This window comes from Ictalurus punctatus, chromosome 7, assembly GCF_001660625.3.
Source record: "Ictalurus punctatus breed USDA103 chromosome 7, Coco_2.0, whole genome shotgun sequence".
Lineage (NCBI taxonomy): Eukaryota > Metazoa > Chordata > Actinopteri > Siluriformes > Ictaluridae > Ictalurus > Ictalurus punctatus.
In genome coordinates, this window is record NC_030422.2 from 316680 (window position 1) to 339952 (window position 23273).

General features: G+C 37.5%; 1 protein-coding gene across 1 annotated transcript; it reads left to right on the forward strand.

The window, feature by feature from the left end:
• The first annotated feature begins 16921 nt into the window (after positions 1-16921).
• On the forward strand, positions 16922-22946 carry LOC108267350 (uncharacterized). Its single transcript, XM_017471391.3, has 5 exons — positions 16922-17095; positions 17348-17426; positions 21406-21672; positions 21789-21881; positions 21966-22946. Exons 1-5 carry the CDS (start codon positions 17033-17035, stop codon positions 22073-22075), a joined length of 612 nt encoding a protein of 203 aa, XP_017326880.2. The 5' UTR covers positions 16922-17032; the 3' UTR covers positions 22076-22946.
• The last annotated feature ends 327 nt before the right edge of the window (positions 22947-23273 follow it).

Consider the following 23273-nt stretch of genomic DNA (forward strand, 5'->3'; position numbering starts at 1 on the left):
GACTGACAGTGTCACGTATGAAGGGAAAGCACACGTTTATTTTCATGTAGAGACTTTTATTGAAGACAACTTTAAATATCTCTATCTGCTGTGTGATTGTGCTTCTCGTTGCATTTAAAAATGTATTTAAAAGATTTAAAGTGGCATAATAAAACAAGCTAAACTTTAAAGAAATAATTACTTTATAATGTATCAAAAGATCTATGAGCACAGTAAGGCTTCAGGCAGTCACTCTGTCCCTGTTATCACCTAAACATATGAGTTTCATCAACAGCGCTCGGGTCACTGTGCAGTTGGTTCTGAAGGTTCTCCTCGTGAAGCCCCGCGGGTCACTGCATATTAAATGTGAATAATACCCTTTCCTCCCCCCGGTTTCTGACAGTGGCTGCGTTAACAGTGGCAATATTAACATTCCAATAAATGTCAAAGAAACAACCAGCTTTTTACAGCCACTGTACAGTGAAAGCTACCACAATGCCCATCCACATTTTGTGCAAATCTCTTTGGGGAAATCTGCATGGGAAATGAAGTTTTGTGTATTTCGGAGTCAAGGAGATAGTCAGCAGATCTTTCAGAAGATTTTGCGAGAGGTTAGACCAGGTGATGTCTCCTTCTGAAATGGGCTTGATTTATTGTTCCTGCCTCTTTTGACAGACATGAAATGCTGAAATCAGCTATGCCTTCAATAAAGTAAAAAAAAAAAATGTAAAATGTCCTCTTTACTTGTTGTCATTTCTTTACCAGGGTTAATGTTCTGGATGATGTATTTTGATGCTTGTGCAATGCAAGTTTTAATCCTGTGTGTTCAGGGGGAGATGAGTGGCGCGTTTATTAGACGGCGAGATTTCCCTGTTTTGGGAATGCTCAGGAATTCTACAGAAACAAGACATTTTTAAGCATTGTCTTAAATACCTTGCCGTCATGGAGAAAAAGGGTTCTTCAATGGATCTTTAGGGATTAACAACATATAACACCTTGCGTATGAAATTTGACGAGTACACTTTAAGATCCCTAAATACTGTATTTGAATCAACGATGCACCATCTAGTGGCTATTCAGTGAAATAACCTTGTGTATGCATTTACATTTAGGGGAAAAAGAAATCTATTTTGCAAATAAAATTATAGGCTCTGCATATGTAATTTTTATTGCTCTGTATTTTATAGCTGCACAAAATGCACACAGCCCAGGGCGTGTTGGACCAGGTATTTGATGCTGACTGAAGTTATTTTAAGGGCAGCAGAACATATAGATACAATTGAGTAATTGTAATTGAATGTAATAAAAATAAACGACGCAGACATTCAATGTTATTGACAATATTATATAAGATTGTCCGTTATATAACTGTCTATGATGCAACTGTCCATTAAAAATGAGTTCTAATTGGAACCCATCCTAGTTCTATATGTGCCTCCAGAGGGCCAACGAAGATCCCTATAAATTGTGTGTATATATGTACTAAGGGTGTAATGCAATGCCTGTATCTGTTTAATTCTCCAAATATCCGTATCTGAATATGGATTTGGATATAAAACTGAACTGGAAGGGATTCCAATCCCCCCAACTCGCATTCATGTTAATGTCTCAACCACATTTGAGATCTGGCATGCCTTCATTTTTTTTTTTGCTTTCAGTGGTTAAGACATTGGACTACTGACTGGAGGGGCATGAGTTCATATCCCAACACCACTAAGCTGCCACCACTGGGCCCCTGTGTAAGGCCCTTAACCCTCAACTGCTCAGATGTATGAATGAGGTACAGTAACTGTAAGTCAGTCTGGATAAGGGTGTCTGCTAAATGCCATAAACGTATTCATATCCGTATTTATATCTGTTTAGTATAGTTAATTTGTTTATTCAAAATAATGTATTCATATTTGACAATTTGTAATGCATACCGTTCGCCGCATACCGTTCGCCTCACACCGCCAGGGTCGGGGGTTTGTTTCCCGCCGGGGCCCTGTGCGTGCAGAGTTTGCATGTTCTCCCCGTGCTGCGGGGGTTTCCTCCGGGTACTCCGGTTTCCTCCCCCAGTCCAAAGACATGCATGGTAGGCTGATTAGCGTGTCTGTAGTGTATGAATGGGTGTGTGTGTGTGTGTGTGTGTGAGATTGTGTGCCCTGCGATGGACTGGCACCCTGTCCAGGGTGTACCCCGCCTTGTGCCCAATGCTCCCTGGGATAGACTCCAGGTTCCCCCGAGACCCTGAAAAAGGAGTAAACGTTAGAAGATGGATGGATGGATGGATGTAATGCATTCACTTGATATTCTCCATGTTTATTATTAGATTATTAGTGTTGCTGGTGGTGATCTTGGATTGGGAGCTTGACAAATAAACTATTAGTGTTGACCAACACATTATCTCTGTGGGTAACACTAAGCCTGGAGCTCTTGTAATAATCCAGAATTAGACCCATGATCTTACCTGCAATGACATGGATAATGATATGAGAACTTTATCTCCTAGTGCAACTTTCAGTAGCCGAGTTCGAGTTCCTGTCACATGATTTACTTGACCCAAATTCTCCTGTGTAAATTGACGCAAGGTGTGGAGTTTTGCTTTTAGGTCTAGAACGTGTTAGTTTTTGATTTTAGAATGTTAGAAGGTCCCTCCTCCTAATTTTCCTGCATGATATCTAAGACGATGCGGAGCTCTCACCCGCACGGTGATTTGAATGGGGAGAACCCCATGGAGGCATGTGGTAACTTTTGTACTGCAAATAATGGGTTTGAGCCATTAATCCCAATTAGGAACCTCATTTTGAGTGTATGGTTCTCTGCCTTTTCCTAAGATCAAGTGTAGGATCTATTAATATCTGATACGCTCTCGATATGATGAGTTTTGGAGTATGGACGATGCCATGGCCATGTCCAGATGCCGTCCCGGTGGACTGTACTTGTTTTACACGACATCTTTTTTTACTCCTGAGATTGCACCTCATGCATACCACCAACCAACGCTCATAAATATAGGTTTAACGTGTACATGTGGTCCTGGACTTTTCTCTCATATCATTCATTCCAACAGCACACACATCACAAATCAAGACACTCATGTAGCACATAATGTGTACAGTACTTACATATTGCAGTGTGCATTCTGTACTAGATATTTATTTATTTATTTATTTATTTAGAGAGAGAGAGATTTCGTTTCTTCACTGATGTGCAGTTTGTCATGTGTCTTACTTGTCTTCTTGTCCTGCACTGTTGTTTATGTGCCTTGTGTCTTTGCCCTTAAAATTATGAGTCAAATTTTTTCATGTTTGATTAAATTGTTTAACCAGACAATTTGATTGGAGAAGATAAAAACTGGTGGGAATGATGGCACCCATGAGGCGCGTCAGCAAGACCCATCCGCAGACATTTCCTGTAACAGTGTCTGAAAATCTGGCCACCAAGGCCTCATATGTACTCCCATGGATACCCATTGGTATGTGGTACATTCTGGCTCAATCAAGGGAGGGCTGAGTGGTTCCCTTTTTTGTAGAGAGTGGGAGCAGATGGAGATATTAGGGGTCATGGACCCAAAGAGGTGAGAGAACCAGGTCCCAGGTGCCAGTTTTGGGCCCCTGGCACCTTGGTTCTGCAGAGATGAAACCAGAGGGGAGTTAGAGTTTCACTGTAGAACCCTGGTCTGTGAAGATGTGGAGGAAGACTCGAGAAGCAGGTGGAGTTTTAACTGAGCTCCGGGCTCATGTTTATTCAAACTGTGCTTTTCAGCGTACTTTCAAAACACAATAGCAAACAAGAAAAAACTCACGGCTTTCACTCCGTCAGGTTCAAGTTCATGTTTTGTGGCATGTGTAAATTTGTCTGCCAAGCGGGCTCACAATCTGTCTCTCTCTTGCTCTCGTTTGTTGGTTGGTTACAGGAGGCACTGAAAGCACAAACATGCACAAGTAAACTCGGGCCTAATAAGGCACAGGTGAGAATCATCATGCGTTACCTGCCAGTTTGACCTGCCTCCTCTCCATCCACAGCTGATGCTCGACCACACCCCCACTGCCTGATACATAAAAGAGCTGTCTGAACATGTCGTCAGGTGAACCTACACCAGCTGGATGGCTTTGCCGAGGGATACCGGGCAGTGGCACTGGACCCACTCCACTCTTCCTGGCAGGAGTTGAGTGAAAAACTTAGATCAAGGATGACCTCTGTGTCCCGCTCCTCAGCCAACACCCACTGCTGACAGGAGTCCTTAGGCTGCTGTGCAAAGTTGAATGGGTGGTTGAAATCTTTGAGCTTCAGGGTCAGGAAACATTGGCTATATTCTTCTGCTGCAGCACTGCCTTTAAGGACTGGTACTCCATCTGTGACTGCAGCTGCTGGGAATGAGCTGTTGGAAGGGAGCTTTTCCCTACAGCAAGGAGAGGAGGCATAGAGCCCACTCATAGAGCCATCATGCAGCTGCCAAGTACTTGAAGAGCTTCACGAAGGCCTCCTGAATATCTGTGGAGGTCATCTTCATGAGTGTCACAGCTGGGCCAGCTCGAGCTGCAGCTGGAGGAGCAGTTGTTTGAATCAGTATCCAGACCAATTTGATGCAGTGTGCGGCGTATGGTCTGAGCACTGACAGGCTGACCCCCCCACCCCTTTCCCAAAGACAACTTCTGGATATGACGCTGAGCACGTGCTCTCAACTTCTTTGGTGGACCATGGCGAGGCCTGTTCTGAGTGGAACCTGTCCTGTTAAACCGCTGTATGGTCTTGGCCACCATGCTGCAGCTCAGTGTCAGGGTCTTGGCGATCTTCTTATAGTCTAGGCCATCTTTATGTAGAGCAACAATTCTTTTTTCAGATCCTCAGAGAGTTCTTTGCCATGAGGTGCCATGTTGAACTTCCAGTGACCAGTATGAGGGAGTGTGAGAGCGATGAGACCAAATTTAACACACCTGCTCCCCATTCACACCTGAGACCTTGTAACACTAACAAGTCACATGACACCGGGGAGGGAAAATGGCTAATTGGGCCCAATTTGTACATTTTCACTTAGGGGTGTACTCACTTTTGTTGCCAGCGGTTTAGACATTAATGGCTGTGTGTTGAGTTATTTTGAGGGGACAGAAAATTTACACTGTTACACAAGCTGTACACTCACTACTTTACACTGTAGCACAGTGTCATTTCTTCAGTGTCGTCACATGAAAAGATATCATCAAATATTTACACAAATGTGAGGGGTGTACTCACTTTTTGGAGATACTGTAAATATTCTAAAGATTGGCCAAAAATCCTATTTTTTTTTTTATAGCTTGACTAAAAGAATTGAGCTAAAACGATATTTTACTGCACACCTTATTTTACCAGAGATGCAGTGCATCCGGAAAGTATTCATAGCGCTTCACTTTTCCCACATTTTATGTTACAGCTTTATCCAAAATGGATTAAATGAATTATTTTCCTCAAAATTTTACAAACAATACCCCATAATGACAACGTGAAAGAAGTTTGTTTGAAATCTTTGCAAATTTATTAAAAATAAAAAAACAAAAAAAGCACATGTACATAAGTATTCACAGCCTTTGCTCAATACTTTGTTGAAGCAGCTTTGGCACCAATTACAGCCTCAAGTCTTGTTGAGAATGATGCTACAAGCTTGGCACACCTATTTTTGGGCAGTTTCTCCCATTCTTCTTTGCAGGACCTCTGAAGCTCCATCAGGTTGGATGGGGAGCGTCGGTGCACAGCCATTTTCAGATCTCTCCAGAGATGTTCAATCGGGTTCAACCGGAGCTCAATTTTGAGTGTCATGGCAAAGGCTGTGAATACTTATGTGCTTTTTTTTTTTTTTTTTTTTTTTTTTTTTTTTTAAATAAATAAATTTGCAAAGATTTCAAACAAACTTCTTTCACGTTGTCATTATGGGGTATTGTTTGTAGAATTTTGAGGAAAATAATGGAATAAGGCTGTAACATAACAAAATGTGGGAAAAGTGAAGCGCTGTGAATACTTTCTGGATGCACTGTATGCTTGGATTTGTGTGCAGAAACATGAATACCGCCCCCCAGTGGCCAATTAGAATGAGATCGCATGGATCATAGTTGGGTCCTACCTGAATTTACTGTTAAAGTTTTGTAATGATAGCTCAGTGTTAACCTGGTCAAAAGTATACTGAAATCTGATTAGCCAATTACAAAGTTTAAAAAAAAAAAATTTGTAATTTTTTTTGTAATTAGGCCTTCATCAAAAATCTACTTACAGATTAACACAGATGCAGCACATGTCACCAAATATCAGCTCTGGAACTTATGTTTTGTCAGAATTAGTTTCTCACCTTAGTTCTGTCCCTATTTATGCCTTTCATGTTTTGTGTGAAACCGTTCAAGCAGTCATGAGTTACAGCAGGCTCTGCCTCCTCAGAACTGATTGACATGTGGCAGCCATATTGTTTACAAATGTCAACAAGTTTAGGTAATTATTGAGGCTCACACTCTACTGAGTCATTTGATATCAAATTTGTGAAGATAGGCCAAAAATGTAAGGATAAGTTTGCCAAAGTAGGTTTAGTACAAAAAACCTAAGTGGGTGGAGATTAGGAATTAGTGAAAACATATTTTTAGTGTAGGAATAATCGAGATATGGGCCAAAACATAAACACTTGTGCTATAGTGCCACCATCAGGCCAATTAGACCCATCTCGCTTGCTTGAGTAGAGGCACAGAGCGCTTGAGTAAGATTCACCTCAAACATCAGGGCTACAGATTAAAAGGAATAATTTCATACAATTTCCCCCATATAGCCGAAGTTTAATCATTCAGCCAAGATTTGTTTAGATAACTGACTAGTTTTTCACTGCAGCTAAGAGTTTAATGTAGCTAACAAGTAATGGAAGTCTATCGCACTCAAAAATTTCATACACTTGCTACATTAATTTACATAATCTCAAATTTATAAATAAGTTTTTATTAACATGACGGACATACACATTTAAATTCAAAGTGGAAATAGATTTCTAATTTCATAATTTCTAGCTTTCTGAAACTATTCTACCTGGGGCCCCGAGAGAAAAATGATACCACATCAGCTTCCTGAGAAAACCCGAGTGGTTTTTTTACCACATACACCAGTTGCCTTATCTTATTTCCTACTCATGTAAACTCTTTTGAACGGTTTTTGCACCAACATATTTCATTGTGTATACGGGGGGTCACAGTTATGCAAGACAACATGAGGCCTCTACAAGAACATAGCTCTGTAATACCTGCAGCAACAATAGCTTTTGACTGCACAAAAGTCTCAAGATAAACATGCACCTCGACTTTTTTCAACTATATGATACCAGTGTCAGAATTTACCTCAGGTTTGTTATAAATACTTATACCAGTACATGATCCAAAACATACGAGCTCATCAGTCAAGCATAGTGGCGTTAGTGTCATGGCATGGCTGCTTCTGGAACATTCTCACTAATCTTTATTGATGATGTAACTCATGATGGTAGCAGCAGAATGATTTCAGAAGTCTACAGAAACATTCTGTCTGCCAGTTAACAGAGAAATGTATCTAATCTGAGTCGGAGGAACGTCGTTATGGAGCAAGGCAATAACCTAAAACACACTTGTTTTCAGGGGAAAACAAATCAACTACCATACCTTAATCCAATTGAGCATGACTCAAGTCCCAAGTCCCTGAGGCAAACAAACCTTGAGCGGAACCAGGCTCAGGAAAGTAACGCTAGCATCTTCTGAGAGATATCAAATAATTGGTGAGTGATTGTTCTCTGTCTGCAGAATCCGGGTGAGATTAAATACACAGAAGAAAGGGCGAGACTTGCACATGAACTATTTTTGGCAAGTGTGACTCTCAGGGTATACACATGTGGCTATCTTCAGGCAGCAGGAGAAAGTGAGCTGGTGAAATGAGCAGAAAGCTTTTCCCCATGCCGAAGAAGTATCATGATTAACCGGAGCGCCATGGCAGTAGAAGTGTATCAGGACACATCACAACAGGAAATCAGTATAGCGTATCCTCAAACTATTTATTCAGCTGAGGCAGGGCTACTGTAAGGATAAACTGCAGCTGATGCAAGTGGAAGATGTTTTTCCTATATTGCCCATAAACTCTGAAATTTTTTTTTTTTTAGAGAACCTTAGGATTGTAAGCGCTTAATCCCGATTAAAAATGTACTTGTGTAATTTAGCCAATTCATAGCTCATGTGTCTTTTCTTTAAAAAATAAATACTTTTGATGATCCTCGTTATATTTAAATCATTATTAATTGTAGATTAGAGCATTAATATGTCTTTGTCATAAATAAGGCATACTCAAGATCTCTTCAGTGTATCCTACACTGGTATACACGTATAGATGGTGTCAGTGACTTTTTGTTCAGTGTTGTGTCACTGTGGGACTGGGTACCACAGTGATTCATTTCACCACTGGCTTTGTACAAAAATATCTGCTATAAGAGTCATGGTGTCAATATTGGAATTCCAATATATAGTGTTCATAAATTCAGCTCCAACGTTCCCTTTATCTAAAGGGTTTACAAGTGGAGCGCTAGAAACCTGGACTAGATCTCACCAGCGCTACTCCTCATTAATCAAGTTACCGAGCTAAAATGTCAAAAGTTAGTAGAAAGATAAAACATGCACCTTGTTTTTGAATTTCCACTCTTGACATTATGAAGGAGTTATCTATTACAAGAGTTCACTGCCTGCTGTCAGGCAGCTATGAGCTACATTTATCAGCTATTTCAGGAGCATAATGTTTAACCAGGATAACTAGTTGATTTACAGTGATGATCAAAATGATGATACATCGAAAATATATCAGCAAATGAGAAACCCACACACATGAACCACAATCCTCAGGGTTTATTTAACATAAACAAAAAGTAAAAGCAACAAACTAGGCAAGCTCACAAAATTAACAGCTATAAGTTCTGTGAGCTTTTTACGAAAATATGTAGAAGAAATTTCCAACTACGTTTATAGGATATATTTTAATTAGCTGTATTTGTTTTGTTTTAAATTATATATTATATATATATTTTATAAAGGTGATACTCTTATAGAAGATGATGGTCATGATATTGTCTAGTGTATGTAAGAGGCTAAATACCTATAAAAAATTTAAAAAAAAAAAAACACCGACATTTGATTGTACTTAATATGTACTTAACCTTGAAAAGTTTACAATCAAAATTCATTAAATTTGTAGCTGTAAAAGTAAAACCATACAAAACCATTCCTTGTGCTCAATAGTCACTTCTATTGTTACCTTAAACCCTTAAGCTCTGAGTAAAAAAGGTATTAAATCAATTGTAACCCCTGATGTCTGTAAATATATTACTGTACTATATTAAATACTGTCATAACACAGAGCTCTGTGAGAGTCTCACTGTTATTTAATTTTTAAAAAGATAAATAGCAGAACTATAATCCAATATTAGTTAAATATTCTTTCTCTGGTTGCCATATTCTCACAAATATGATTGGTTTGTTCATATTAATGTATTGCATCTAGATCAAACAATTAACTTCGGTAGGTACAGATTCAAATGTTCACATTTGTAATATTGACCCTTTTGCTAATATCAAGTTTAATAAAGTGACTTTTGGTATTTGGTGTGTACTATTTATTACCGATATACTCATTTGCTTCCAGAATGTCTACACTAGGATCAGACTCCCAGTTAGCTATGGAAACTTTTCAAAGAAATTCACATATATGCATCCCAAATGGTTCTGTCTTTGGACATGGCTACATGGATCAAGGTGCCGTCTGATGTACACATAGGAGATACTCTAGAATACGAATAGTATAGCCCATGCATTACTTTGAACCGAATCACTGCATGCTGTGCATTGATGGAACACCTGTGTATTTCAACATTAAACTCTTCTCAAGCCTGACTGATTCCGTCAGTATTTGTGTCCACCCTATCTAATAGTTTATCAAAGGAGTGTCGCATGAGGATTCATCAATTCAAATTTAGGGATGTTTTCCTGTAAAATGTGTGTATAGGGTTTTTTTTTTGTGTGTCGCAATACCCTTTTGTACATTTTATTATTCTCATTAATTTACAATTCATTCATTAGTGATTGAACACTCTTAAAACAGGTGTTAAAAATAACACATCATCTGTTCATTTTTAACACACCTTTGTGTCTAGATAAGGAGAACACATTTTATTTTGCTTTTAACACAGTCAGTGTGTTAGTGTATTTAGCACATGCTGTGTGTTAGTACACTTCTACACAAAGATGTCTTAAAAACCCACAAAATAACAGAGATGTGTACTTTTGCCCTACAAGTATCCTAAAATGTGATATTTTTGTATGCTAAAATTCTACTAAAATGCTCAATAAATGAACAAACAGTTGCATGAAATTCAGGTGACGTTTATTAAAATCATTTAAACATTTGGCAGATGTGAGAATTGGAGATAATGCATCTTCTTATAAATCTCCCAGCCATTTGGGAAGATATGAGTCCCACTTCCTTCCATTTGAAAAGCTGTAAAAGAGCAAAAAGAGTGTTGGTTAGTTGTTAGCTACGAAATACGGACAAACGCCTAACTGAGAAACTACGTTACAGAATCCTAAATTGTGTAATTTTTGGAAATGTACCTCCACTCTCCTATGGCAAAATGAATATTTATTTTCCAGCCTTTAGCACCTCACCGCCAATTCTTTTGCACAACCTAATTAAGTCAACCAACATTACAGAGATAGTGGGAAGCATTACAACATACTGTAACCTTAACCTCTTTTTTTCACGTTAACCTTGTGAAGAACTTTTGGCCTCGACATTACTGAGCTAGCTAAGTTCTGTTAGCCACTGACTGTCTGCACCTGTTACCCAGCATTAACATTCAACAAATACATGAAGAAACACGGCTCTACCCCATCCTCCTGATGCTAATTACTACAGCTTGCCTTGTCCAAAACAGTTGCTAAATGTAGTTAACCCACTCTCTGTATTACATCATGGTGAATATCTGTAATGCTAGCTGATCGTTAAGTCTCAAAAAGGTTATGGGAATATCTAACATTACCACGAGCTGTATGCTACAGCAATATTATCACTTCAAGTGAGCATCTTGGTTAGCATCACTCATCCCTACTGTAAAAAACCTAAAAATCACAAACTTGGCCGGTGGTCATTTGGTTTCCTCACCTCAGGACTCCGACTCCGCTGTCACAGTCAAAAGGTCAAAGCAATGAACGTTCACTTTGAGGCGAGTTTAGGGTTGGAGGATGACGTTGCAGTCCGCAACATGGCTGGACAATAATTTAAGACACATTATTTTGGTTAATTTTAATTTTTTAACACATTTATTGGATAATTTAACACGACATGTGTTGAAATAATAATAACGCAAAAAGTGTGTAGGATATTAACACATCCTTGCTGAGAGTGTAGATTAAGTCTTTAATGTTCCTTTACATAAATAATGCATGAGATCTCTTCACAATATCCTTCACTGCTATTCAAATAGAGGGAAGCAGTGAGTTTTTGTTCAGTTCTGTGTCACTGTGGTTTGGGGTACCACAGTAATTCATTTCACAGCTGACTTTGTTCAAAAACCTGCTACAAGAGTGCCAAGGTGTGCAAGAGACACATAATCATTGTCATGATGCAGGTATGGACGCAAGTGCAGGTATTCACTGATGAAAAAATATATGCTGTTTGCAAATGATTAACCTTTGTGTGTCCTGATGCACATTTTTGTCTTTTTCATTTTTGTTTGTTAATCATTTTGTCTTTGTTAATGCAAACAGCATCAATTTGGTCATTTTTATTGGAATTTTAATCTTTCACCCTCATTTGCTTTCATAAATCTATGTTAAACTGGGTACACAAATGTCCCTATGAAACCCATTCAAACTGCGTTATTTAATCCCCTTGACGTTTATTTTGTTGACAAGGCTTCAAAACATGCTTGCTTTAATTTTTCCGTCATGGGAATGAACAGTAATGAAATTACAGAACTGTAATGAATGTACTGTGATGTTACAGCTTTATCTCGTGTTGTATTATTATTAGTATACAAAACCTTACGTTTGAATTACTTGTACTTTCATTTAAAACCTACATGGATCTAAATATTAATGAATAATAAAATCAAATAAAAAATTATTAAAAGTAGAATTAGTCAAAGGTGAATCAATAATAGTACGAAAATAAATAGATAAATAAATAAGCTTTGTATAAATGTGTGCGTTTAAAGTTAGGGGAAATAAGTATTTGGACACCATTGTTTTTGTTTTTTAATATACTTATAGCGCACATACCCATTTCAAATTTACACACAAAATGTCTTTTGAATATTTAACAAAAATATGAATAAAAAAAAAGATGTATTAAAAAAGGAAAAAAGTACATTAATACCTTAGTACTTTGTTGTGAAGCAGTTTTTGGTACTTATATCTTCAATAAGTCTACGGTCAGATGAAATTAGATTTTTGCAGCATTGTGCTTCAATTCTGGCCCCGAGTGTCCCTATGACGGACTCACAATTTCAAAATTATCCTAAATAAAGGAGATGGGGGTTGTTTTCTTCTTGAAACGTCCCCCCCCAATATGTCCTGGTACAGTGCTCCATTCATGTTTCCTTTGATAGCATATAATGCCCCAGTACCATTTGCAGAGACGCAGCCTCTTATCAAGATGCTCCAACTGTACTTCACTGTGGTTATGTTGTCCTTGGGATCATATGCACAACCCTCCTTTCTCCAAACATGACAAGCTAAATTATTGCCAAAGACTTCCATTTTTCTTCCATCTGCCCAGAGTATATTGTTCCAAAAGAGAATTGATTTGTCTAAATTGTCATGTTGTCATGTTAAGCCTCGTGTTGTTTTATGTCCTTTATATTTCTTCCCTCAGAGAACAGTGGATTGTGTTCTTTACTGGAACAGTGGATTGTGTTCTTTACTGGAACAGTGGATTGTGTTCTTTACTGGAACAGTGGATTGTGTTCTTTACTGGAACAGTGGATTGTGTTCTTTACTGGAACAGTGGATTGTGTTCTTTACTGGAACAGTGGATTGTGTTCTTTACTGGAACAGTGGATTGTGACACCTTCACCCCTGCACTGTGGAGGTTGTTGCTGATGTCACTGATTTGTTATATATTTTTTATTTTTTTAACACAGTTCTCAGCTGCTGTGGTTTTCCTCGGCTGACCTGTCTTGTTGTTAGTACACCATTGGTTTATTTTTCAGGACATTCCAAATTGTTGTATTGCCTATGCCCAATGCTTGTGACATGGCTCTGACTGATTTCCCCTCTTTTCTCAGCTGCTTTAAGTACTACACTGCATCTCATCCTCATGGACTGGACCAGATTTGTCAGTTCTTGCTGTGAGATGTTCCTCTACTCTTCCACCAAGGCATTTGCAAGTTCTCCATCACGGCTGGGGGTACACATGGTCACATGTAATTTTCCACTGCAAGAACGATCAGCTGTACTTCCTGTCTCCCTGTAGCACCGTCTTAAGCCTAGTTCACACTACACGATTTGAAGCCCGATTTGCAAGTCACTGAGCTTGCCAACAAAACCCGTCTGATCAGAGCGATCGGCGCTCGTCGATCGGCAGTCGATCTTTAAGTGTGAACTACTCAACGACACATCGCAGAGGTTCGCCGACACAAATATTTGGCATGCTAAATATCTGGAGCTGTTGGGGCGACTGTGGTGTGAAAAGTGTCATCACTGGCACCGATTGTGGCGATGAGGTACAGCCAATGAGACAGCAAGGCATGGGGTGAGGTCACTGTGAGGAAGGGAAACTCAAAAAACATATGGCAGAAGCATAAAGGGGAAAAGCTGTACAACTTTTTACTCACCTCCAACTCTCTCTGTAGCACACACAATCCCAAGCTCGCATCTTCAAATAAACAACTCCTGTTTCGCGCGTGGTTTTCGCGCCATATATCTGTGTCACTTCTCGCGTGTTTTTGTGACAAGACATAGTCTGGACACCAGCTAGAGTCTCTGGGTGATAGCGTCGTTGTCAGATTGACTTCATGAGAGCAAGTCGTATAGTGTGAACTTAGCCTTAGGTATCTTACATTACAGACATTGCAGTTTATTGCGCTGGCTACATCTGCAGTCCTCATGCCTCCCTGCAGCAGGCCTTTGGCATGTTCATGCAGGTGAGCAGGCACCATAGGCATCTTTCTTCTGGTGATTGTCAGAGTCAGTAGTAAGGTCCCTTTAGTATCCTAACTTATTGTAACTGAGACCTTAATTGCCTACCGCCTGTAAACTGTTTTCTTTATATATGTGTATATATATATATATATATATATATATATATATATATATATATATATATATATATATATATATATATATATATATATATATATATATCTGTCTTTTTAAATTATTTTTATCTTTGACAAAAACAGTGACTTAACCCTGCTAGACCATTTATACCAGCCACTTCTGATTTATTATTATTATTATTATTATTATTATTATTATTATATACATATGTATTGTGCATAATCAAGATCTCATGTATGCTCCTCTGGAATATTCATATAGAGGGAGTCAGTGAGTTTTTGTTCAGTGTTGTGTCATTGTGGGGTTGGAGGAGTCACAGTGATACATTTCAATACTGGCTTCGTACAAAAACCTGCTACAAGAGTACTATAATGTTCCAAAGTCATTATGTTGCCATATTTTTCATCTAAGATTTTATCTTTGCTTTAGGTTGTTTCTTATTAGATTTCAATTTTTTTGTAGTTCATCAAGGGCAAAATGGATCATTATAGACTTGTATAAAAGGATTTTCTTAATTTTCTCCAGAAAGGAATGTGGGTGGATTCTGAATAATCATCCATTACTTGATCTTGATATTTACCAGGAAATATCTGTTTGAGGGCATTTTTATAGTTACATTTAGTCTGAACTCTCAGAGGGTTTTTGTACTGTGGAGTATCACTGTGTTCTTGACTTCCTGTCACAATTTCCTCTCGTGAAAAGTGCTGGAGCATGAGACATGCTCTGAAACCTGAAGCGCGACCACACTATTTTCTCACATTTTGGATTTGTCTGCCTGCCTCTACTCTAATAAAGCTCTTATCTGCACTTACATACGTCCTAACCTACATTACGTGACAGAATCATTTTGGCACAACTTGGAAGCAGCAGGAGAGCAAGGAGAGCATCACGCTGGTATCTGTATACCAGCCTTTGATTCCGTGCATTTTCCCCACTGGTTCCCCTTGGCTGTTCCAGCTTCCTTCAGTGGTTTTGAGGTATATCCCAAATGTTGTCTACCACAATGCCAGTTTAATTTTTGAATCTTGGAGGACCCCCAGCCTACAGACAAGCAGTGGCTGGGATTCATGCTGTCCCGGCTCACTGGCCCAGCCCGCAGTTGGGCTGAGTTCCTGATTTCTAGGAGGGCCGGTGAGATTAACCAAGTCACCTAGTTGGTAACACTTTTAGTTCAGGTGTGTTCGGATATCCAGGGTTCAAACCTGACCTGGAGAAAATGTTAAGAAGACCCAGCTTAGTGGATGAACCCTCTCAGATGTTCACCTCCTATTACAAGAGGGATCTGGCCGACAGGAGGGTATCCACAGCTCAGCCCAGGGTCGACAGGGTGGCGATGGAGGTAACACTGACCTGTAAGTCTGAGGGCTGCAGTAAAGAAGCCAACCTACAGTGTCCAACATGTAATAAACTCGGGATCCACAGATCATATTTTTGCTCCCAGGAATGTTTTAAAAGCAGTTGGCGTACCCACAAATGGCTCCACAAGAGAGCAAGAGCAGAGCTCCAACCTGAGACCCATGAGGTGGTCTCACCTGCCGAGCTCCAGCCAGAGGTCAACATGGAGTCCTCATCCCCAGAGCTCCAGCCTGAAACCCACAAGGTGGTCTCACCTGATGAGCTCCAGCCGGAGTTCAACGTGGTGACCTCATCCCCAGAGCTCCAGCCTGAGACTCAAGCGGAAATCTCACCTGCAGAGTTCCTGCCAGAGGTCAACGGAGCGACCTCATCCCCAGAGCCACAGCCAGAGGTCAATGTGGCAACCTCCTCCCCACCTATGAGGTGGTCTCACCTGCTGAATTCCCATCTCAGGTCAACGATGCGACCTCAACTCCTGAGCCCCAGTCGGAGGTTAACATGGCGACCTCGTCCCCAGAGTTCCAGCACGAGACCCACGAGGTGGTTTCATCTCCAGAACTCCCATTGGAGGTCAACAAGGCGACCTCCCACATCAAGTTCCTGTTGAAGACTGAGGAGATGGCCCCCCAAGCCATGTACCTGTCATTGGCTGATGAGGCAGCCTCCCTGGCCATGTTCCTGTTTGAGGCCAATGTTATGATCAACCAAGTTCTGCTCACACGTGAGTCTGCTGACGTGGCCAACCAAGTTCCGCTGAGGACTACGCTCTGCCTTCCTGCTCTGCTGAGGACATCGCTCTGCCTGTGGACCCTGGCGAACTTGCCCCAGCCTCATGCCTGCTCCTCGGCTCCTTGCGGAGCCTGCTATCTGTGGGACAATGCCTGCCTCCGGACCTGAGGGGCTGTGAAGACATTACGCCCTGTATTGTCATTGGTAGTTTCCCTTAAGTGTCATCATTAGTCCTTATGTGCTCACCCTTAATTACGTTTGGTATTTAAACCCCTCATGTGTCGATGTTCAGTGCAAAGTATTGCGTGAGTTTTCCGTATACCAAGCCATTGTTATTTGTTTCTGTGCCATAGTTTTGAACTTTGTTCTTGCCCTCGATGTTCGATTCTTGTTTAGTTTATTTAACGCCTGTTTTTGACCAGCTATTCTCTCACGTTTTGGATTTTTAAAAAATTTCTTTATTTGGAAATGCATTGAACAACTGAAGACTCAGGACTGCTCGAAAATCACAGCTGCATTACTCTATGGAACTTATTTTGTGTGGTTTTTAGTTTTTTTTTTTTTTTTGGGGGGGGGGGGGGGGGGGGGGTTATGGATTTATAAGTGCATGCATGGAGAATGAGTGAAATGGAAATGGGAGATTTCTACAAACTACACTATGGATTCTTACTGGATGTTCAATAAGAAGCTTAAAGACCATGATAATATGTTTAAAGACTTTTTTTGCGAGAACACTTTTAGAAAGCCAGTCGTCACATCAAGTAAGTAAAGAGATTAATTGTAATTTAAAATGTTGCTGACCTCTATTAGCCTAATACACATTATTAGGTCTAGATAAGGACAAGAATTCAGAATTACCTGTAATTATTTTCTATGTAATGTGTTAAAAGTAACCTGTATAGTTTATATACCAGGTTGTACCAGGCTGACATTTTCAGTTAATGATGATCTAGTTTATAGTTTAGTTTATATATGCTAAAAACTCTTGCTCTTGACACAATCTTGGGGCACAGGGTATTTGTAAAGGCTTGAATCACAGTGACACTGATCCTCTGACATTTGGAAAGCCGATAACTCTTCGCGTTGAACCAAGTAAGTAATTTTTCACCTTATTTTGCTTGTTGTTGAAGTATTTTGCTTGTTGTTACTTTAAAACATTTTCTTAAAATTTTCTTACCTGTGATAATTCTTAGGTGATATGTGTAAAAAAGAAAATGGCCAATGCTGTGTTTAACGGTAGATGTTGTAACTTGGCAATGGTAAATCTAATTGAACTAAAGAAAAAATGAGTTCCAAGATTTAAGTAATGTCACATTTTAGTTTAGAGACTATGAAACTGTGGACTTCTACGCACTGATAGCTTTTGAAACAACTTGAACCATAAAGCTTAGTCTTTTTATGGAGAAACTGCAAAATTATTGCTGAAGTACATTTAAGAGACACTCAAAAACTGCAATAATGTGTTAATAGTCATTCAGGCGCAAAATGTAAACATATTCATATAGTCTCCTATAGTACAGCGTAAGTTCTATGTGAAAAATGGGCCACACCTGCATAAAATATTTAAAATAATGTTGTACATTATAGTTACACATGTCTTAAATTTAGTATGATGCATATAATTGACCTAAAAATGAAAATATATCTAGTATTTAAACATATAAATATACAGAATTTGCACTTTCTTATATAACTTCTTGTAATTTATGTAATGTGTTTATGTAATTAGAAAGATGAATTCCACACTAAAGTAATTACATGAAGGATAAACAAAAAAAAAGAAAAGAAAAAAGGTCTGAGGGTCTGAGAAGATTCCAGTTAAAAGATTTCAGCTATCAGAAATGATGGCAAGGAACAGATATTAAAATAAACCTAATATTTGGAAAGACAATTGCAAAATACCTGCAAAAAAAAAAACATGACAAATGCTAGCACGATCATTCACGTTATAATAATGAATTAATTATGATGATAGATTTGTATTTGATTATACATGTACACAATTCATTTTCCTTATTTGTAGAGTATGAAAAATGATGTCTTAAAGTTACTTGTTTTTCAAGTTTTATTGTAATAATCGTGTAGCTTTTTAATTGACAAAACAGTTCATTTTAAACAAATGCAATATAGTAAAAAATAATGCATTATAAATTTCACTTTAAATACTAGGTTATGCTGTATTAGCTAAAAAGTGATAAACTAATACTAATACAACATAACTGATACTAACTTGGTAGTAACCTGGTAGTTGAAGTAACTTTGTTTTTGGGGGTTATTAATGTTTCTTCTTGAGTCATTATTAGAACCTAAATATGGAAATGTCTGTTCTGGACTAAGCTGCATACTATAACATCAAGGAGATTTCATATAACTTACAAAACACTTTATTATGGTATTATCATAGTACAGTATAATCATAGTAATACATGTTAGTGTATAAAGTCTTGTATGCGCAGTGTAGACTTTAAACCAATGAACACGTTTTAAAATCCCCCCTGCTCGTCTTCTTTAAAGCTCTCTTCTGTGTAATCTTTAAAACATTACAGCCAACAGATCACAGGTTAACTGTGTTTAAGACAGGGACACAATTATGTCTGTGAACAGACATAATGTTTCTGTGTTTCTAATGTTTCTTGGCTTTAACTATGTAATTATAGTCAACGCTATATGTACCTCAGCGGGGAAAAATCCTGATGCAGTTGATTTCAAATTCAGAATCTGCATAAGGTGCTAACATTTGGTTACGCAAAAATGTATTGAACTGTCAGTGTTCACTGTTTTGTCACTGGACACCTATTTGTACCTTAAGCTATTTGTGAACCTGAACATGTATATGTATATATATTACACACACATCTGGTCAAATGTTTGGAGACACTCGACTGAAATGTTTGTCATGATGTTAAAAATCTTTTGATCTGAAGGTGTGTGATTAAATGTCTGAAATCGGCGTAGTAGACAAAAATATAACTGTCCCGACATATTCATTTCTTTCAATAGAAAACTATAACATTTTATTTACAAAATTTTTTCCAAAAAGCAGCCGATAAGAGTCCAGCGTCGGTGTGAACTCCTTTAATACTGTTTAAAAAGCATTTCAGGGAAATTCCTCAAGAAATCGGGTGAGAAAATGCCAAAAATACATTTCTGAAAATTCTAGGTAAAAATGGTGTTTACTTTGAAGATGCTAAAATACTAAATTATTTTAATTTGTTTTGGATTTTTTTTTTTTATCACAACATAATTCCCATAGTTCCATTTGTGTTACTCCACAAATGGAGTTTTGATGACTTTATTATTATTCTAAAATGTGGAAAAACATACAGAAATCTTACCGTTAAATCATTATCTACTTTATCTAGTTATTCTAAATGATAGATCTGAGAAGTGAGAACTCAGATTGTTTTTGTTGAACAAACGTGCAAAATAAGCATTCTATTTTAGGGGGAAAATAACATACAGTAATTAATAAAAAAGTGTGCATCTAAACTTTTCTTTTGTCAATATTTGAACTAAAACAGATGAGCAGCAGCATTTCCTCCTCTAAATGCTTGGTGGAAGTTAAAGTTTCTGACCTCATAACTATGAGCATTTGTATAAGGCATACATGCAGAATATTGATATAGTATATATATATATATATATATATATATATATATATATATATATATATATATATATATATATATATATAGAATATAGTACTTAATGCAATATCTTTTCACTATCATAAGTAAGCAGAATGTTCTAAAAAGTCTGTATAAAACATTAATAGTGATTATTCCAAAAATTATGTCAACATCACAAATGACACTTTTTTTTGGGAGTGAACTCCTGGACCTTTCCCCATCTTAATGAAACATTAATGTTTACTATTTTTCTAGGTCTTTGGAGTTTTATTTTTCTTATCCCATTGGCCATTATTCAGGCCCACACATACAAATCTGACTGTAAAACAATTCTGTCTTTGCCGTGTCTGTATGATTAAACTCACATCTGGTCAGAGTGCATGTAAATTTAGGCATAACATTCCACAATCGATATCAATATCAGTATTGACAAAAATATCGTTGGTAGAATACTGTAGAATTGACATTAATAACCATAATTGTGCAGACAGGAACATGTAGGTAATGCAGGTTAAATAGTGCCAACATGTAATTTATGAATGCAAATCAGCACATTTGTCAGTTGAGAAATAGCCACATATATGCACAAAAGACCAAGTATGGAGAGCTGTGGGCAGGTAAATTTGATACATTTTGGTAGTGCTTTTCAGATTTTGATTAATTTCTTTCAGATTTGTGTTTATCTGAATGAAGGATTTGCTTATACCAGTCATATTCTGTTATTTCAGCATATTACATTTGTGTGAGATGCATCATGAGGCTCCAGAACTCGCCTATATTTAAAACAGCACTTTAATTAAATTGGACTTATTTAGCCCTAATATGAGTATAAACCTAGGTATGAATAGTTTGTATAGCCATAACATATGTATGCATATGACAGGCTAGATGGTGGGAACTTGAATTCAATTAAATTCCATTTTATTTGTATACTGCTTTTAGACATTGTTAAAAAGCAGTTTCACAGGAATCCAGATATAGATTTAGATCTCTAATCATCATGCCAGAGGCGACAGAGGTGAAGAAAAAAATCTGACGATGATGAGAAAGAAACTACTGAAAGGAACCAGATTAAAAAGAAACAACAGAAACCATTTAAAATCCTGGCAGTTCAAACCATTCCTCTTCCATGACTGCATATTATAAAGTCAAACATTTCTGAATGTGTTGAGCTTACATCCTTGCAGTTGAAGCTGATTCATAATGCCTTCGAATTATTAATAATAATAATAATAACAAAATGTTGTTCAGCAGCTACATGAATTAGATTTGTTGAGTTGTTTGTACAGCATTCTGTCATTCAAATCTGAATGAGGGGCATTAATGCAACCTCATTTTGAGCCTGTTTTAATTTTTACATGCAATGCATTAATTAAGACTTGACACCATAAATATATGTTGACTCACTTATACACGTTTTCTTTCTTTCTTTTCTTTTTTAGAGGATGTGCCTAGGTCTTTGCCTACTTTATCAATATTAACCTCTCATGGCAGCAATGAGAAGCTGGAAACATGTCTGGCTGCAGGCTTCTTTCCAAAAGAAGGCGAAGTATCTCTGTACACAGGTGACAATGTTACGCCTGAAAATCACACTGTTGAAAATGCTGCGATGTCCGCAGCTGGGACTTATTACTATGCTGCATTTTCCAAAGATGGAATAAAAAAATGTGCAATGAAAGATGTTTCCCTTGATAAAAACGATGTAAAACGTAAGTATTCATAACATCTTGATTGTTTTTTCCCAAATAAGCCAATATTTCTAAGATAAATTATATTATATTATTATATAAATTTTCACAAAAATCTTCATGGGAATTTTTCTCAGCCACAGCACAAATCCCATCCTGTGACCAGAACAGCACTCTCGGTATCAGTACTTCTAATAATCTGACCAGTCCAAACAAAATCAAAATTTCTGGTGAGTACGTACCATGTATATTATGACTGTAAAGGCCTTGCCTTAATGTTTTGCTTTATATGTACTTTATTTTTTATTTTCCAGGTGATCCTAAGGGGAACACCATGCTTTTGATTGTGACTGGTCTCAGACTTCTGTTGGCTAAAGCAGTTGGTATAAATATATTGATGACAATTAAAGCATTTCTTGTCTAAAGTTAGACAAGTCCAGAACCTTCCCTTCAACCTTCTGCCTAATCTAATACTGCTGATATTCAACTACACAGCAAAACCTCCAGTAAATTAACATTTATGCTGTTTATATAAGTTTATATAAGATGGACAGAAATGAAAGCTGTAGACAGTTAATTTCCAAATTGTAAGTGTTCATAGGTGTTCATTGACATTTCCTAAGAAAATAACATTTTATGTTTTTGAAAAGCTTATTTCCTGCATTCATATTCTTCGGTTTGATGCATAAATTTCGAACTATGTGGTTAAAATGTAAATATTTCATTTAGTACAATTTATATTCATACACTTGTTAAGTTTGATAAAAAGCAGATATTTGAACAAGCAGTCATTTCCCATGATATTTCTGTATGATGTTTAATTTCAATATTCTTTACTTTAACTGTCCTATTTGCTATATTTATCTTATATACATTCTTATTGATATGTTGTCTATATGAAACAGAGTGTGCATATGGGGTTAAAAAGAAATAGTGCAACATGCAAGTTGTTGCATTAACCACAGGTTTAACAGCAAATAACCCTGCAAGGCACGATGTAAACCTCACGCTCAGATAACAATCTAGCACACATTTTAAGAAACGCTGTGTTTCATCATTATGCATAATTCTCAAGTGAGCACTTTGTCTGCAATGAAGAAACAAGCAACAGCAAGTTCATGCTTAATTCAATGCTCATTCTTTGGCTTCATGTATAGCAGAAATATATTGCTGCAATCTAATAACCTTCCATTAAGTTTTATATTTGTGTATGCTTTTAATGATTTGGATCTAGGCAAAAAGAACAATTGTTTTTATGAATCTACTATGAATCTAAATAAAAAGAACAATCATGATGCATGTGTATATGGGCTATGATGAATGGGGATGAATATGTATTTCTGAAGGATGGGTATGTATGCCTTAATATAACAATAAAAGTGCTCTTTACCAAAATCATGATGTTGAGTTTATTTGGCTCCCTCCTCTGGCTGTGATATATATATATATATATATATATATATATATATATATATATATATATATATATATATATATATATATATATATATATATATATATATATATATACACACACACACACACACACACACATACACATACATACATATATATATATATATATTTTATATATCATGTTTTTATGTGGAAACCAAACTCGT

What these genes read in the sequence shown, in the direction of transcription:
- LOC108267350 (XM_017471391.3), top strand. Translation starts at nt 17,033, where the DNA reads ATGATAATATGTTTAAAGACTTTTTTTGCGAGAACACTTTTAGAAAGC. An exon ending in TGATAAAAACGATGTAAAAC is followed by an intron (nt 21,673 to 21,788) that starts GTAAGTATTCAT and finishes AATTTTTCTCAG; the next exon opens with CCACAGCACAAATCCCATCC. An exon ending in AAACAAAATCAAAATTTCTG is followed by an intron (nt 21,882 to 21,965) that starts GTGAGTACGTAC and finishes TTTATTTTCCAG; the next exon opens with GTGATCCTAAGGGGAACACC.